The sequence below is a fragment of the Corythoichthys intestinalis genome, chromosome 7, assembly GCF_030265065.1.
Source record: "Corythoichthys intestinalis isolate RoL2023-P3 chromosome 7, ASM3026506v1, whole genome shotgun sequence".
Taxonomy (NCBI): domain Eukaryota; kingdom Metazoa; phylum Chordata; class Actinopteri; order Syngnathiformes; family Syngnathidae; genus Corythoichthys; species Corythoichthys intestinalis.
In genome coordinates, this window is record NC_080401.1 from 38877853 (window position 1) to 38897760 (window position 19908).

The window sequence follows — 19908 nt, forward strand, 5'->3', positions numbered from 1 at the left end:
CAAGGTGGTGGAAACATCATGCTTTGGGCTGTTTTTCTGCAAAGGGACCAGGACGACTGATCTGTGTCAAGGAAAGAATGAATGGGGCCATGTATCGAGGGATTTTGAGTGAAAATCTCCTTCCATCAGCAAGGGCATTGAAGATGAGACGTGGCTGGGTCTTTCGGCATGACAATGATCCCAAACACACAGCCAGGGCAACAAAGGAGTGGCTTCATAAGAAGCATTTCAAGGTCCTGGAGTGGCCTAGCCAGTCTCCAGATCTCAACCCCATAGAAAATCTGTGGAGGGAGTTGAAAATTAATTAGAAACTTCAAAAATTAGCATAGAAAATGTAAAATTTCCCTTTTTCACCCAAGCAACGTCTGCCTGTCGCTCAATAAATGTCCTTTCTGGCTTTATGAGTATCATTTTTTTCTATTGTTGCCATTATTCGGTGCTATAAACAAAACAAAAAAGTCAAACATAAAAATCAAAGAAAAACTTTTCATCAGGAACAAAGATTGTTAAGCTTTTGAGTCTTTCGAAACCTGTTGAAATACAGCCAAAAACTCACTCACACACACACACACACACACACAAAGGCATCTGAGGTAAGCGGTTAGAAGTTGCATTGTATCAAACTGTTCACTTGTCCTTTTGTAATTTACATAAAAATAATAAAATAAAAATCTTTTTTTTTTTTCTTCTTTTTTTTAAATTTTTTTTTTATAAAGACCAACTGAACTTAGCTTCAGGTCACAACTTCATTGCAAATACCTTTCCCAACACTTTTTTCTTAAGTTTGGTAAACTTCCACGAAAAATGGTCCATAGCGCTCCTACACCTGCACACATACAAGTCTGAATACGCCTCTCCACTTCGCGTCTTCAACTTCCAACAAGTCACATTCCAACATGGGGAGACTACGAGATCGAGTCCGCTTTGGTCGGAGAGGATGAAAAAGAAAGATGGGGATATGAGTTAGAGAATTGAGCGGTAGAAGAAGCTGAACAGGAAAAACAAAGTGACCGCTCATCGGAAGCTGTCATGAGGCCTCAAATTTGCTGCCTGCTGATTTTGTTGCTCGACTGTCAGGAGCGCATTACAGGTAGTGTGCTCGGAGAATGTGCAGATTAGTGTGCGTGTTTGTCTAAAGGAGTGGCCTTTTCTTGCATTGTTTATAGTTTTATAGCTCTTTGTGTGTGCCAAAGTGTTGTTAACCGACATGGGGGGCTCCTGGCATGTACAACCCTATCATCCCAAGAATGTCACTGCCCACAATACAAAAGCTGCTGGGGACATTTGTCTTTCATAGCAGGGGAAATGGTACTTTTTCTTGAAGCAGGCTCAATGAGAGTCTGGACACAGGTTCCTTATTTCACTTTCAAATAGCTCAGGGAACAAGGTTAAATCAAGGGAAGTAAAAGTAGAATTTGTGTATCAGATGTAATTATGACTTAAACTGGCATTTACTCATCCATTACTCATCATTTTGGTGTAAAAATAGTATTTTAGTAAGGCAGAAGGGAATGTGGGAAGTGAATAAACATTTGCCTGTCGGTGTTCTATTTTTGTTCACTATTATACTTTTGCTTGTGTTTTTCCTCCAAGTAAGCAGAATGAAAAAAATTACACAAATACCTTTGTATATTAAAGAGACAGCACGTGGTGCAAATTACCTTCATGTGAAAGACAATTTAAGTACCGTAATTTTCGGATTATAAGGCGCGCGCGACTACAACCCGCCACCAGCCAAATTTGACACGAAGACGGCATTTGTTCATAGATAAGCCGTACTGGACTATAAGCCGCAGCTGTCCTCACTGTATTATAGGATCATTACTAGGGTTGTTCTGATCATGTTTTTTTTGCTCCCGATCCGATCCCGATCGTTTTAGTTTGAGTATCTGCCGATCCCGATATTTCCCGATCCGATTGCTTTTTTTTTGCTCCCGATTCAATTCCAATCATTCCCGATAATTTTCCCCGATCATATACATTTTGGCAATGCATTAAGAAAAAAATGAATAAAACTCGGACGAATATATACATTCAACATACAGTACAAAAGTACTGTATTTGTTTATTATGACAATAAATGCTGAAGATGGCATTTACATTATTAACATTCTTTCTGTGAGAGGGATCCACGGATAGAAAGACTTGTGACTTTGTATATTGTGACTAAATATTGCCATCTAGTGTATTTGTTGAGCTTTCAGTAAATGATACTGTAGCCATGCTCAAATGCATGATGGGAAGTGGAACCATGACTGTGCGCAGTGCTACCAATTGATATATCTTCTCTGCGTTGGGAAATAACATAAGGTGTTAAGAAAAAGATCAATTGCTACCTTGCTTCCCCACATTGCTTCCCATGATATTTCTAATCGTAGGGAGAGGGGTTGGAAGGCTTTAGCCAATTAAAAAAAGGCTCCAAAGGCTGCCAAAATTCACTCTACTCATTTTACGCTGCCTTTATCTCTCTATATCAGTAAAACGGCGATTTTACAGATTGAGCGCGACAATGCGTGAGTGAGTCGTGCAGTGCATGCATTAATTGCGTTAAATATTTTAACGTGATACTTTTTTTTTTTTTTAATTAATTACCGCCGTTATCGGGGTAAATTTGATAGCCCTACCTTAAGCCTAAACTAAAGACTCTGGATGAGTGTAACATATTATGTCTGTAACGTTAAATACAATTAGAAAAAGAAAAAGACACTTGAAAGACAGTTGGTCAAAGTATTTAAGTACCGTAATTTTCGGAGCCGCAGCTGTCCTCACTGTATTATGGGATGTTCACACCAAAATATATTAACCGGTAATATTTTATTTGACAGCGGCATCATGAAACTTTCATAAGACTAAATGAACCACCATGAAGCTTTGCAGCCAATTGGTTCATAGCTTCAAGAAGCTTCATTTAGCCATCACTGCTCCCTTGGGGGAGACAGTCAACCCCTGCTGCCACCTGCTCTCAACACTGTTGTCATCCAACATTCCTCCTAGCATGCATTGCAGCGCTACAGATGTAAATGACGATCAAAATGTATCTTCTCTGCTAATTATTTCTTCAGTTACTGTTCCAGTTATTTCATTAATTGCTAGTTATGGTATTTGGTAACATTCTATTTGACAGTGGTGCTGTAAGACTGTCATAGGACAATCATGATTATGACACTGTCACGAGCATTAATGAATTCTTATAACAGAAGTCATTTTGTGTCATCTGGCAAATTATGTCACTTTTGAATGGATGTAAAAGACCCTAGCTGGACATAAATGGAGTTAGTGACATAATTTGCCAGATGACACTTAATGACCTCCATCATAAGCATTCAGTATTGCCCATGATAGTGTCATGTCATAATCATGATTGTCTTATGACAGTCTTGCGTCAAATAAAGTGTTACCTATTAACCCAAATAAATCAACAAATAAGCCGCACTGGACTACAAGCCCCAGGATTTAAAATGATGGAAAAAAAGTAGCGGCTTATAGTCCGAAAATTACGGTATGCAAATCGAGTTTCTTAGACCTTTAATAATGAAGACAATATTTTTAAACACAAAAAAGACATTTGACAGCCACATTGTAACATCAGTTAAACCCTCGCACATACAGTACACACTGATAGACTTGAGCAAAGGTGCATGTGATATTGAGTATTTATGATGTCACAGGCAAGGGCGTGCAATCTAGGATAGGCTACTAGCATTTGATTGACTACAATAGTACTGATAAATAGTACTGATAAAATGTCTGCGTGCACTAAGGGCAGTCATTTCCTGGAAATACTTATATTGACTGTTTCAGCGTAATTTGTACAAGTAAGCACTGATTTTTAAATGTGTACGCCGTACGTTCAAAATCTGTATGTTTTTCGTGCATTACGTTTTTTTTCTTCTCCGTTCGGATTTTGTCACCGTTTTGGCAACGAGACAATGTGCGTTACTGTGCGTTACTACGTTGGTTGAATTACGCGAGAAAAGTCAGAGACACGAAGAAAGAAGAGCGGGATTGGGAAGGAGGGAAGAGTTGTGACGCTGTTGTAAACGCAATGCTAGGCTAGGTGGCTACAATATTTCCTGACTGTAGCCGACAGCCTACAATCTCCGCCCACTTGATGCAACACTAGATATCATATGCATATAGAACGAGAAGACTGACTCGGCGGCATTAGTAAACAACCGCCATCTTAAAGCAGTAGACTTCTCAGAAAGGCTCTGTTGTAGTTTAGAATACTCCTAAATCGGCAAAACCTTAACTTGAATCTATCTTTAAATGATGAAACAGTTTTAAAACTTTCACATATCGAAAGTAGAAAGAAGGGAACAAATGCAAAAACGGGAGCAATTTTAACAACTTTAGCGGTTGATTCACAACATTAAATGACCTTCAAACATAGCAAAGGTTAGTATGCTTTTTTCTTTCTTTTTTTTAAAATGAAAAAAAAAAACAAACAAACATGAAAGGTAACACCAGTTACTTTGCCGAGTTACTAACTCAATTACTTCTTTGGGAGAAGTCATTTGTAACTGTAATTAATTACTTTTTTAAAGTAAGATTAACAACACTGTTCATAAAGATGCAGTCTGTAAAATGAAAAGTGACAAAAGCTGAGATTTTATTCTGCCAATTTGTTGCCGAACACTATTTGCCTGCAACTATTGCTGATCACTTTTCAGAATTAGCTAAAGAAATGTTCCCTGACTCAAAGATTGCATCAGTAAGTTAATTTTATCAATTGACCTTTTTAATTTATAATTGGACACTCTAACAAACTACCTTCAAGTCAAACTGAATTGCGAGCTGAAGTGCAGTCATCAAAGGACATGATAGAAATTGCCAAAAGTGCTACATACAGTTATAATAAAAGTCACTGTTAAATTTTAGTAATCATGATGTAGCTGAAGATATCAATTCTTCTTTGATTGCACCACGTTATATGTGACAATATTACCAATAAATTCATATTTTTTTAAAAAATTGAGTTTTATTTTTGTTTCATATTGCACGCTATATAAAACGTTGTAAGATTAGTCATCAATTTGTAAGGGCATACATCACTATTTGTAAGATTGCCAATGGCCTCGGGTTGACAGGTATGCTTTAATTAAAAATTGTGGGTGGCACATAGAAAAAGATGCAAATAACTAACATAATGGCAGTGTACTGTTGATATTGTCACAATAAAATAAAATGAGAACAAAATGAAATTTGAATTTAAATTATTTGACAGTTTGTATAATATAAAGTCAATGTGACACTGAATATACAAAACACTGTATTGTATACGGTAACCACGCGTTAATTGGTGCCGGATCCTGCTGGAGCAAGATCCGGCACCTCTCGATTTTGGCCTCCCTATGTTCCGGGACTTATTTGGGCAGATCCGGCACCTCTCGTGTATACAAAATAATAATAATATGAAAATGTCTTTAAAAATGTATTGTAATAGCCCCGCATGGGGGAAAGAAGGAGAGGAGTCATTGATGGCTTTCTCCACTTTATTGTGGCAACAATAAGAAAACAATAAACAAAAATAACAGACTGCCGCAACATTCGACCGCTAACTTTTGCTTCTTGCCTGTCTCCCCCTCGCTTCCTACTACCTCACAGCTCTCCAGTCCCAACGTCTCTTAAAGGGACTGTGCATTGTTACGGACATTACAGTGTATAATAAAATAATAATATGCATACATTTATTTACAGAACAAAGCCCAAGAATTGCATGTTATTTATAAAAAAATTAACATCATTTAAAAGAGTCGGAGATTTGTTGATGCACTGAAAAACTGGACCAACAAATCACGCCCCTGACATTAAAAAAAAAAAAAAACTGAAAATTTGCGGCTTCTGGGAGTAAGCAGCCAGGATCAAACGGTATTTCAACATGCCAAAAAGACAGTTGCATTTACTGTCTTTTTTCAAAACGAAGGAAGATGGTTCAAAACGATTCAGAAAAGCAAGCAAGCATGAGGGCAGATGCAGCGATCATGCTAACGGGCAAGACCGGGTGCAGCAGGAGGCTAGCGCCGCAGCAGCTAGCCAGGTTCACAAACAGCCAGCCAAGCCGGGGCAGGAGGCTGCTATCGTGGCAGCAGCTGGTCAGGTTCAGCGCCACACGTAGTGGGGGCCAGCTACAGCACCAGCAGTCAGCCAGGTGGACCAACAAAAGCCGGAGCAACAGGCCAGGACCCTTATGGGAAATTTGGGTTTGGGCTGCACAGTTTGTAAGGCAGTGGGAACTTTGGGGCCAGAGAAGGCGGGGGGATGAAACTCGCAAAAGAATGGGTTTGTGTTATTTATTGTAATCTCAGATTTAGTTTTTTTATGTTTTGCAAGTTAGATTGTATGTTACTGTAAGTCCCACCTGTGGTTATGTGGGCAATTGCCTGTGCTGTGCAGAGTAAAGCCTAAATAATTGTATATTGTTGTCATAACATTTATACCATGGATAATATCTGAAATTGAGGGTTGTAAGTCCCACAGCATGGCAAGTGGGCATTTGTGTGTTGTTTTCAGCACCATTTTTTGCGTATGTTCCAGGACCTGTATCCGTCTCGTCATCCCTGCGCTGTCATAAGTACTTTGCATTCCGGCACCTTATGATTTACAAGTTAAGCACTGATGGTAACTGTAAGGCAAGGTCACTTACTGCTGCAAGTGAATAATGTATTTTTAAGTGGCGTTAACATGTTTGAAAAGAAAGCGGAAAAAAAAAGTTGAAAAAAAATATATCATATATTGTCTTTTTGTTTTCAAGAATCGGTACGGAGAAAACTATCCAACCAACATAATTTACGGAGACTAAATTGTACACTGTAGGTGAGGGCTAATAAATAATTGGCTGTTGGGCTGTGGTATAATGACAGATAAAGCATTACATCCGAAAGACCACTTTGTTTTTTGTTTTTTCTCCCCTTTTTCCGCCAGGTGCCGTGAGTTTCATTAGCCCCTACATAAAACACTATGAGGGATTATCATACGACAAAGAGGATCTTCACAGGAAGCACCTGCGAGTGCGCAGAGCTGCGCAACCTCAGAGACACACGCTGGATTTGGACTTTACCGCTTTTCACAGGTTTGGACTTTTTTGGACAGAAAAAAAAAGTCCATAATGCATCATTTGCTAATGGACCATATACAGTGAGAAACTTAAAGAGCATACGACAGGAGAAAAAAAGTCTTAAATAGCATTATTATGTGAATTAGAATCATATTTTGAGACGATTCGACTATATACAACAATTTAGCAAAGCGCCGATGACAAGAAATTAGTCATTTAATCTGCCGGTTAGCCATGCCTACCATTATAGGGCTCAAGCGTCCCCAACAGGTGGATGACGTCAGCGGGAGGCTGGGCTCATCGGTTTTACTATACAGCCCATTGAGGGGGAATTATTTAGAACGAGGAAAACGCGATGAAGAGAGCCGCAAAATGTCATTGTTTCAGTGTCTCTACTCCAATATTTTTACAGGAGAATCTTTTTATCCAAGTATTTTTCCCCAATAGCTAAATAAATGGCTTGAGAAGGACCAGTCAGCCCGTCGAGGGGGAAGTATTCACAACGAGGAAAAGGCGACGAAGAGATCTGCAAAATATCATTGTTTCTGTCTCCTTACTTCAATATTTTTACAGGATATTCTTTTTATCCAAGTATTTTCCCCAACAGCTAAATAAATGGCATGGTCATGAAAAATAAGTCTTGTGCTAAATGGAATATGAAATAATAAAAATGCACTTATTCAGGACGACATAGCAAAATGACTCCATAATGGTCAAAACTGTCGACTTCACCTTTACCGTCGCACCTCCCGAACGATATTTTATGACACCTAAATCAGACATATGTCATTTCCCTTCCCCGGCTTCGGAGAATGTAAACAAACCAAGAGGCGTGACAGCTAGCCGACAAGCTAACCCGAACCGAGTGATGTTTCAAAGTCTTCGACGTGGAAAATCACACATAACTAGCCCGGATTATTTGAACTGACGACTGGGTTGTCGATTGTCTTCGCGGATCAGCAAACCGCCCGGCGGAGAGCAATTTACAACTCGTTCCCCGGAGGAGGGCGGCTGCAGTTGTTGTGAAGCTAACGTGCAGCTAATGTGCAGAAGGAGAGCTTTTTACATCAATGATCAAACGTAAGTAGTCCTTTATTTAAAGAAAGCTTGTAGTGTTTACTTTGTAATCGCTGTATTCGTATTTGACATAATACAAAACAAGATGTTTACTCACTTCCTCGTCCAAGTCCAATGGTCCCACAGTAGTAGGGCTTGTTTTGGCCAATATCCACGGTGAATGAGAACCTTTTGAAACTCCAAAACGGCGCACACGCCTCTCCCTCATACAGCAAGATTTTTCTGCAGTCGTTTGGCTGGCGTGATGCGAAAGATAAATGTATTAATCCGAAAAATCAGATGAATCCTTAGTCCTCATACACAACAGTAGGCTGTATAGTGAAGAGGAGTCCTTCTCCCGTACACGTCACAGCGCCCTCCTCCTCAATGCATGACCGAAGCCAGAAGTCACTCATTTTCATGGCGCGGGATTCAAAAAACTAAATAAATATAACGATCGCTTCCACACACATCCAAGCGGTCCATATCATTCAGGAGCATAAAATACCGTGTGTATTATGAAATAAACATGCTTTTTTGTGTCACATGCACTTTAACTCCCATATTAGATTCTGCAGTCACTGTTTGTACGTCTTCCAAGACTAAAACAGCTACAGGCACTGTATATTTCCCAAACTGTAAAAGTCAAATGACAAGGTTACAATAACCCATAGTTCAAACTAGACCTCTGCATATACTGTGAAATTTCACCTCAGCGAGCATTTCAAAGATTTGCCTTTTTTAACGCAAATCCTGGGGTTGGCCAAGTGTATAAAATTGTGATTAAAAAAAAAAGAATTCGAACTTTTTTTATAATGAAGACCAGACAAAAATGTCTTTGCCATTACTGATCAGTACAATGTGTCAATAGTAATAAAAGTAGAAGAACAGAATGTACACTCTCAAGTGAGTTGCATATGTTATGGCTTTATCTGAACTCGTGAAGACAGCTCCCAAATACCAAAAAAATCTCAGTGACTCTTCATTAAAATTGAAGTTGAGCCTATGTTTTTTTTTTTTTTTTTAAACATATTTGAATCTTAAAATTGAGACCATTGAACTGTACATTTTGAACCTAAAATAGATGTTTCCTGCATTTTGTTAACTTTTACTGAGCCCCCCGGGTGCCAGGATAGAAAAAATAAAAAAATCATAGCTAATCTGTACCCACAGTTTACTAATCTGTGGGTACAGTTTAGTAATCTGTGGGTACAGTTTAGTATGTACCCACAGTTTACTAAACTGTACCCACAGTTTAGCAATCTGTACCCACAGATTACTAATCTGTACCCACAGTTTACTAAACTGTACCCACAGATTACTAAACTGTACCCACAGTTTAGCAATCTGTACCCACAGATTACTAATCTGTACCCACAGTTTACTAAACTGTACCCACAGATTACTAAACTGTACCCACAGTTTACTAATCTGTACCCACAGTTTAGCAATGACCCGGAAACAGTAGTCACCAATGCTTGGCAGGGACTCCGAGTCCAAACGCCGAGTAACCGACCGAGCAAGCATCTGCACCATTTGCCCTCGGCGAACAAAAAGGTTTTAAAAGGTAACTATTGCATGTTTTCTTTGTTTACATTCTCCGAAGCCAGGGAAGGGCTTATTTCGAAAGAACTAAAAAACACTAGTTGAATTAAGCATGCACGGACACGACAGCAGTCCAGAAAATGTGCAAACACAACATGCCATATTGATTGATGACACCTGAAAGTGTAGACGGCTACCAAAGAAAATGTGCAATAGTTACCTTTTAAAACCCCTTTGTTCGCCGAGGGCAAAAGGTGCAGGTGCTTGCTCGGTCGGTCCCTTGGCGTTTGGAGTCCCTGCCAAACATTGGTGACTACAGTTTCCGGGTCATTGCTAAACTGTGGGTACAGATTAGTAATCTGTGGGTACAGATTAGCTATGATTTTTTAAAAAAAATTCTACCCTGGCACCCGGGGGGCTCCGTAAACTTTAAAGGTTGCTCTGTCCTTTTTTATATTAGAAGCTGCCTGCTTCCCTGTTTGTTTACTATAGAATATTCCGACTGCGTCTGCGACGAGATGCTGCGACGTTTTCCAGCGACTTTAAGGTGGTCAGCGAGGATGGAGCCACAGCGGCCGATCTTTCCCACTTATATTCAGGGACATTGCATGGTGAATTTGTTTACATGAAGGTGCTCCACTGGCACTCACTGACCTTGTGTTTCTTGCAGGTGAACATGACTCTGCTTGTCACGGGTCAGTGTTACAGGGTCAGTTTGAAGGAAGCATCCGCACCAACAATGTCACTTATCACGTTGAAGCGGCTCACGCGTACAACCTCACTGACCACCACTCCATCATCTATCGTGAGGATGACATGGGTGAGAAAATTATCCAGATCCAGTACAAACTTTGTTTTGTGCTTAGTTTCACAGTTCATTTTCACTTATTTGCTGCCAGTGACAAGGATAAACATCCAATCCAAGTGGATCAGACGTCTGTAGCGGTCATTGGCAATGAATTAGTTAACTGAGTTGCTGCCATTGACGGTGATTGACAAACAGGAGTTTCTCAAAAATTTACTTTTTACATTGATCACACTGTAACCTTGGCATAATAAGAACACAACACAGAAATTAAAAGGAAACACATCAACAATATTACTGTTCTAACAACTTGAGTATTATTTCATAAATGAACTATAGACCCACCCCACACATAGTGCAATTCATGGAAGCCCCGGTGCTTTCAGACGCTGTATACTCATTGGATGTGTTGCATAAAAGGCGTTATGTGGAAAAGCTTCGGTCGATCCATTCGCCAGATCCATATTTGATGCCTAAATCGATATTTTTCGACCCGCTGTCTTGGCCGTCTCTGCCTGACATCTGCTACCCTGATATTTACAACCATCTTGTCCACAGAAACTCAGCGTATTCTCACGAAACTTTGAAAAACTTTAACAGCAGCATTCTAAGCAATATTACCCCCGTGTGACCATTTACTTCCAATTTTCTAAAATAGCGACAATCAATAAAAAAAAAAAAGTTGACTGCGACGGCCGATGCTTCAAGGATAGGTGGATATTTGACTATTTCTTCAATAAAATACGCAACAACTGTGTCTGCCTCATTTGCAAAGAGACAGTCGCTGTTTTCAAAGAGTTCGATGTGACGCGATATTACCAAACAAGACACGCTGACATGTACGACAACATTACAGGGAAGATACCCAGCGAGAAATTAAAGCAACTTGAATCTAATTTAATTTCACAGCAGCAGTATTTCGCAAGAGCCCGAGTGTCGAAAGAGAACGCCACAAAGACGAGATTGTTGAAATTATGAATTAAAAAATAATAATAATAAAGCAAATGTGACACACAGAAGGGCTTGCTAAAATTTGTTTAAATATATTGTTCTATGTAAATCAGCCAAGGTAGCCCCCTGCATTTTTACCACACCAAATTTGGCCCCCTATGCAAAAGGTTTGGACACTACTGTTTAACTGATGATCCGTAGACGAGGCCAGCTTCTTTCACTTGGTAACATCTACATATTATTCAAAAAATAATGATGGTGGAAGAAATAAGCATCTTGAATTTGAAACTGTATGTTGTCGGCGATTAGCCTCGCAATGATCTTAATTGTGGTTGTCAGCCCAAAACCCTCTAAATATACAGTATATTAAATGCACCAGATATGAAATGACTACTACATAATCTGTGGTGATCGTTTGGTGCCCAGTTTTCTCGTCAATTGCAGCCGTCCATCTCGCTCTCCTCTCCGGGTCTCTCGTAATACGGTAGAACTTCAAGTCTCTCCGTCTATATTCTCTGTTACTGCAACCAACCGCCACACACGCCTTCACCATTTTGATTATTAATGTTAACGGGCAGAAAAACACGCCATAATAGGAGGAATTTACGTTGCGGTAATGCGTAAACATGACGAGTGGACGGACAATATGGCGCGGAGGCGTGGTTGTGACGTCAACAATATATTTGAGAGAAAAGGATGTTATTTTGCCTCATTCAAATCTTAATGTCTGAACATTTAAATATGTAAACTAAAGTGCAATCACATTCGTAAATGAATGGCTTCTGGTTTTTGAAATGTAAATAAACCAATCTATTGTGATAAAACAAAAAAATTGCAATAACGGCATTAACCATCAAAGTGAAGTATAACTGTAACTCTAGTTTTGAAACAAATCTGAATAAGGAAAAACATTGCAATAAAATAATGCAAACTGGTTAAACTTGAGAGTAGCTGTGATCTGTCATGACAGAACATCGCTTTGAGGATATCTGGCGCCATCTAGCGTCGTGAATGGGTATAACATCTAGACTGCGAATATAAGATGACCCCTCTTTTGTCAGTCTTATTTCAATGCAAAAAACACTGTCTTATATTCGGGCCAATACGGTATTTTCGTGGCGTAAAATGACGCTTTCAATTATTTTTTATTATTTTTTATCTACGCAGTTCACGCTGTCTGTGAATCTGTTATACTTCCTCAAACCAAGTGCCTGTCATCCTTCCACTGAGCAAATTGATTTTTACTCCCCTTAGATAGAAGGCTCGCATTTGAAAGAAACGGAATAAAGCCTGGAAATTGGGGCCAAACCAGGACAAAACGTGGTCTAAATGCCACTTTGCCTAGATTTCGTCAGCGTACAAAATAGGGCTCTGCGTTTCTTAACCCTCACCAAACCAGAGATTTACTCATTGAGCGAACCCCAGTTAAGAACCACTGTTCTACACTATTTTTTGCCGAAATATTTTAATGTAATTTTATTAGGTTAGCCAGACAATTTGCATTGAAATTGGCCAGAATATCCTGTTGTCCATATTCTTTGTTTTTGCTTGCCTCTGCAAATGGCCAGATTTTCATTAATATGTGACTGACTAGATCAAATTTGAATATTTTAATAGTACTCTGTGCTGTACTCTTTGAACTCTGTGCTATGATATGACATTGGTCAATGGGCATGTGAGAGGGTAAGTTTTCATATTAAGAACTATCTATTATGCTATTACTACTACTATACTATAAGAACTACATATCAACTGACGAGTAGGTATGTAAGAAGCACAAAGTAGGCAGTTGAGCTGCAACTAACGATTATTTTTATAGTTGATTAATCAGACGATTAATTAAATGATTAATCGGATTAATGACTAATCAGATAAATATCACTTTTTTTCCCACTTACAATTAACACAATTTAACTTGAAGTTATTTAGACATGTTGTAAGTAACAATGAAGACAAAATAGAAGACTATTTCCTTCCAAAATAATATTTTATCATAGCTTCCTGACTTAGCTGTAGTCTACAACTGTACTGTTTTAAGTTCATAAAACTAGGAAAAATATATTCCTATAACTTCTCCATCAGATTACCAATGTCTCACCAGTATTATTTAAAGTATTTAAAGCATAGAGAAATTTGGGTAAAATAGTGCCTGATAAAAAGTATATACAGTGGGGCAAATAAGTATTTAGTCAACCACTAATTGTGCAAGTTCTCCCACTTGAAAATATTAGAGAGGCCTGTAATTGTCAGCATCGGTAAACCTCAACCATGAGAGACAGAATGTGGGGGGAAAAAAACAGAAAATCACATTGTTTGATTTTTAAAGAATTTATTTGCAAATCATGGTGGAAAATAGGTATTTGGTCAATACCAAAAGTTCATCTCAATACTTTGTTATGTACCCTTTGTTGGCAATAATGGAGGCCAAATGTTTTCTGTAACTCTTCACAAGCTTTTCACACACTGTTGCTGGTATTTAGGCCCATTCCTCCATGCAGATCTCCTCTAGAGCAGTGATGTTTTGGGGCTGTTGTTGGGCAACACGGACATTCAACTCCCTCCGCAGATTTTCTATGGGGTTGAGAGCTGGAGGCTGGCTAGGCCACTACAGGACCTTGAAATGCTTCTTACGAAGCCACTCCTTTGTTGCCCTGGCTGTGTGTTTGGGATAATTGTCATGATGAAAGACCTAGCCACGTCTCATCTTCAATGCCCTTGCTGATGGAAGGAGATTTTCACTTAAAATCTCTGGATACATGGCCCCATTCATTCTTTCCTTTACACAGATCAGTCATCCTGGTCCCTTTGCAGAAAAACAGCCCCAAAGCATGATGTTTCCACCCCCATGCTTCACAGTGAGTATGGTGTTCTTTGGATGCAATTCAGTATTCTTTCTCCTCCAAACACGAGAACCTGTGTTTCTACCAAAAAGTTCTATTTTGGTTTCATCTGACCATAACGCATTCTACCAGTCCTCTTCTGGATCATCCAAATGCTCTCTAGCAAACCGCAGATGGGCCTGGACGTGTACTGGCTTCAGCATGGGGACACGTCGGGCAGTGCAGGATTTGAGTCCCTGGCGGCGCATTGTGTTACTGATACTGAACCTTTGTTACTGTGGTCCCAGCTCTCTGTAGGTCATTCACTAGGTCCATCCGTGTGGTTCTGGGATTTTTGCTCACCGCTCTTGTTATCATTTTGAAGCATGATCTTGCATGGAGCCTCAGATTGAGGGAGATTATCAGTGGTTTTGTATGTCTTCCATTTTCTAATAATTGCTCCCACAGTTGATTTCTTTACACCAAGCGTTTTACCTACTGCAGATTCAGCCTTCCCAGCCTGGTGCAGGTCTACAATTTTGTCTCTGGTGTCCTTCGAAAGCTCTTTGGTCTTGGCCATAGTGGAATTTGGAGTGTGACTGACTGAGGCTGTGGACAGGTGTCTTTTATACCTATGATGAGTTAAAACAGGTGCCATTAATACAGGTAACGAGTGGAGCCTCGTTAGACCTCGTTAGAAGAAGTTAGACCTCTTTGACAGCCAGAAATCTTGCTTGTTTGTAGGCGACCAAATACTTATTTTCCACTCTAATTTGGAAATAAATTCTTTAAAAATCAAACAATGTGATTTTCTGGGTTTTTTCCCACATTCCGTCTCTCATGGTTGAGGTTTACCCATGTTGACAATTACAGGCCTCTCTAATCTTTTCAAGTAGGAGAAATTGCACAATTGGTGTTTGACGAAATACTTATCTGTAGAGATGTCCCGATCGATCGGCATCCTGATCAATTGGGTCCGATCACGTCATTTTCAAAGTATCGGAATCGGCAAAAAAATATCGGCCATGCCTTTTTTCAATATATATATTTTTTAAATAAATCGTTTTCTAATTGTATTTAACGTTACAGACATAATACGTTACACTCATTCAGTCTTTAGTTTAGGCTTAAGGTAGGGTTATCAAATTTATCCCGATAACGGCGGTAATTAATTTTTTAAAAAACATGTATCACGTTAAGATATTTAACGCAATTAATGCATGCACTGCACGACCCACTCACGCATTGTCACGCTCAATCTGTAATGGCGCCGTTTTACCCATATACTGGACTGTCTCAGAAAATTAGAATACACAATATTCTAATTTTCTGAGACAGTCCTGTACATTAATCCACCATTTAAAGCAGGGGTGTCCAAACTTTTTGCAAAGGGGACCAGATTTGGCGTGGTAAAAATGTGGGGGGCCGACCTTGGCTGACGTCCTTTACATAGAACAATATACAGGACTGTCTCAGAAAATTAGAATATTGTGTATTCTAATTTCCTGAGACAGTCCAGTAGAGAGATAAAAGGCAGCGTAAAATGAGTAGAGTGAATTTTGGCAGCCTATGGAGCCTTTTTTAAAATTGGCTAAAGCCTTACAATCCCTCTCCCTACGATTAGAAATATCATGGGAAGCAATGTGGGGAAGCAAGGTAGCAATTGATCTTTTTCTTAACACCTTATGTTATTTCCCAACGCAGAGAAGATATATTAATTGGTAGCACTACGCACAGTCATCGTTCCACTTCCCATCATGCATTTGGGCATGGCTACAGTATCATTTACTGAAAGCTCAACAAATACAATAGATGGCAATATTTAGTCACAATATACAAAGTCACAAGTCTTCCTATCCGTGGATCCCCTCTCACAGAAAGAATGTTAATAATGTAAATGCCATCTTGAGGATTTATTGTCTTAATAAACAAATACAGTACTTATGTACTGTATGTTGAATGTATATATTTGATTGGAATTGAATCGGGAGCAAAAAAAAAAAGCAGATCGGGAAATATCGGGATCGGCAGATACTCAAACTAAAACGTTTGGGATCGGCTCGGGAGCAAAAAAACATGATCGGAACAACCCTACTTATTTGCCCCACTGTATGTGTTTTAAAATCTAATGTAACGCATTTTTTTTCCTGTCCCATTTGTGTGATGTAGATCACCTCCACAATTCAATTCACATTCCTTGTAGCAACAAGATCCAGAATGCTCTGGTGGCAGGTTTACTTCAGGTCATGGAATCAGACTAATCTAAAGTCAAGTGAGAGATGCAAGCCACATGAAAAGCAGCCAAAGAAAAGGCTAGATGAATTTGGCATGATATTGAGGGAGAGGAAAGAGTTGAGAGGAAACTACAAGAAATATAGGAAATTGAGTATATTACAAGGCCTTGTTTTATACAATGGCCAGATGAGTGTGTCAATATCAAGTACAAGAATGTTTCTTTATTTGTGCAACATGTCTCGGTGTTTCTGAGAAATGATGCCCAATTTTCCAACATTTTTGAATGGGAGCACGGGTGGCCTTGCCTCATCTCCTCTCAGACAAAACCTTGACTTTGATAGCCTTGCAAAATGACAACATCCTGCACTTTCATGCAAAGGCCAGGTTATCTCAAAGGAAACACTAAACAATCCGACACGGCGCGTTTCGAGGCAACAATCGGTGGTGATTTCCAGTTTATGTGGATGTCGTCAGACAGATCTGGTGTTAATGTGCAGTTAAAATAATTGATTTTAAGAAAAAATGAATAGAAATCTAGTCATTGTTCACATTATGTTTGCTTGTAGTGCATGTTTTAGACCTCTGTGTATTCTTAGCTATTTTTTTCTTTTAAATTCCCACAAAATATCAATACAGTACAGTATTTTAAAAATTATAGGCCATCATTTTGTCACGTCTCAGCCTGATTCCTTTGGCCTTTTTCTTGCTGAGTCTCTCATTTTCATTCACTCCCTTGAGACTAAATTTGGACGTGGGTAAGGCAAAGCAGTTAACTATAAATCATTTGCAGATATTTGCCTAGTCATAATGGTTTTCCAGTAACTTTAGACAAGCCAATGATTTGAGATATATGACAACGAAACATGGCTGAACTCTGAATACCTGCTTTCCCATTTTGATGAAGTGGAATTCTTGGAAGTAGCTTTCAGAGGAATTGCACAGCTGTCAGGGGGCTAGGGTTTGTGCGTTAGGTTTTAATCGGATAAGGTAATGTGAAACACTGTTAATCCATAGTGCAGGTTTTAATCGGATAAGGTAATGTGAAACACTGTTAATCCATAGTGCATGAGTCCAAAAAATTTAACGCTTCAATCACCTGAGTTTGAGTTCCATAGAGTGGTGTGATCTAATCAAGTGTTTCCTAGCTGCTGCTCTCTTGTTCATGTGTGTCTGTCCTTCTTGATATTATGGGTCACCGGTTTACTGACGAAACATTGCCAGCTCCAGTTTTCAAGGACGATTGAAAACAACATGTGAAAGTGATTTGAGGTCATGTGATTCAACAGCATCTTCTGGAATGTACAGCCATTTGTCTTAATTGAATGCTGCAAAGATGGTGTGCGAGCAGATGCTTCTTCATCAAGTGTTGATTCTACACCACCATTACCAGAGTAACACATCCAAATACAGTCATTTACAGAGTTTTGGAGGCATTTTGTATGACTTGGACTGTGTTGTACGATTTAGAAATTTGCACAAATGCAATTACTCTCGTGTGAGTTAGCCTGATTGCAGAAACAGATTAAGAAAGTTGTCCAAAAGCTGTTCCAACGAAATCAAGCCTATCACCCAACTTTCTACAGACAGCCCATTGGGAATGCCATGTTTCCCAACCTGGCTCTGCTGTTTTTACATTGTCTGATGCTGTGATTGTGCATGATTTGTGTCAATGCTGTACAAAAGAATACAACTATGAGATAGGAATCTTTGCAGGCAATTTGGAGGCAATTTGTTTCTCAATATGACATCTGGCAAGATGGCGCAATCTCTAAGGTTGTGTGGTTAAGAATTTGCCCTCAAACTGTAGGATTGCTAAATAAATTCTGGCAGTTTTCCTTGTAATTATAAGGATATTTTGAAACAGTTAAATGCTTCAGACAGCAAAGCGTGCCCTAGTAGGCCTACATAAAAACAGTACTGTACCTTTGCATCGTACATCAATAAATGGACAGACGATATAAATGGTATAATGGTAAACAGATATAAATGACCTTCATTAAATATATAGTAAAATCCGTTTTTTTTTTTCAAATTAATTAATTTTTTTTATAATGGCGTTTCTTCGACGCGCCGCACAGCCTGAACCTTTTGACCGATTGGCAGCGTTCAAATATCGAAATTAGTTTTCGCACGACGCAGGGAATTATTTTTCAAATGGCCCCCCAAAAAGTTCCGTTCACCCGTAAACACAGCTTAAAAAAAAAAAAAAAAAGTTTTTCAAAACGCTACTTGTCCTACAATTTTTGACCAAATAACAAAATGTACACATCGAAAATTCCAGGACAGCAAGGGGCATAAAGGTAGTATACAGAATTTGGCAAAAACTTAAGATTCCCCAAAAATTCGCTCAAAACTTGCCCCTTCATTTCTAATGGGATGCCTTTGACAGCCATGTGCGTCCAAATTTCCCATTCACTTTCAATGGCTGTAAAACATAGGTCCTTGTGATTTTTGACCATTTACCATGACAGCCTATTGCCATTCACCTGGCGCACAAGTAAGTCGATGCCATTGACAGCTTTGACGGCCATGTACGTCCACATTTCCCATTTTCATTAGCAGAAAAACCCGTGTGGTTGTGATTTTTGACCAAAAAGCATTACAGCTCATTGACATTCAACTGGCGCCCAAGTACAGTAATTCACAGCCATGTAACCTGACGTGTCCCCGAAATGTCCCAAATCAACGGGAAGTGATCTGATATCAACAGGATGTGTCCCCGAAATGTCCATAAATCAACAGGAAGTGTCCGTCAAATGTCCCCAAATCAACAGGAAGTGACCTAATAGATCTGTACAGACCACAGCAAAGCCCAATCATAATTTCTGAAGAAATTACGGTTTCTAGTTGATAAGAAAATATTTAGTATGCAAATCACGGTTTTCTTAGCCTTCTGATAAGGGATAAAATCATTTTCAAACAACGAAAAAAATTACACTTGACTTATGTGTGCGGCCAGTTTGTGACGTCTGTTATGCCCACGCACATGCAGTGATAGACTCAAGCACTGGTGCATATGATCATGAGTATTAGGGCGCTTTCACAGCAGCACTGTTTGGTCCGTTTTAAACGGACCAGAGTTCTTTTTCTAGGGATGTCCTGATCCAGGTTTTTGCACTTCCGATCCGATACCGATATTGTTTTGCACTTCCGATCCGATACCGATACTGGCCGATACCGACCTATCTGAGCATGTGTTAAAGTTTAAAGTTATTTAGCCTCCTTACTTAGTTGTCAGACTCATGTTGAAAAAGGTTTTAGTACTCTTGATAACAACTAGCCAGCTGAATTAGGTGAGTTTGAATAACACACAACGGTTGGTAACAAGAAACTGAATTGTTTATTCAGTGACAAACACAAAACATTATAAATAACAAACAGAAATGGCATAGTCAGTCAGTAAAACGTGCAAATAATATTGTAAACTGTCTTAAAAAACC

General features: G+C 39.2%; 1 protein-coding gene across 1 annotated transcript in view; it reads left to right on the forward strand.

Moving 5' to 3' along the window:
- Nucleotides 1-887: 887 nt before the first annotated feature.
- The window catches only part of si:ch1073-396h14.1 (disintegrin and metalloproteinase domain-containing protein 10), an 82190-nt gene continuing 63169 nt past the window's right edge, over nt 888-19908 (forward strand). The window contains exons 1-4 of the mRNA XM_057840506.1: nt 888-1090; nt 6925-7072; nt 10151-10269; nt 10329-10478. Of these exons, the coding sequence (XP_057696489.1) occupies nt 1030-1090; nt 6925-7072; nt 10151-10269; nt 10329-10478 (478 nt within the window). The 5' untranslated portion in view covers nt 888-1029. The remainder of the gene's footprint in view (nt 1091-6924; nt 7073-10150; nt 10270-10328; nt 10479-19908) is intronic.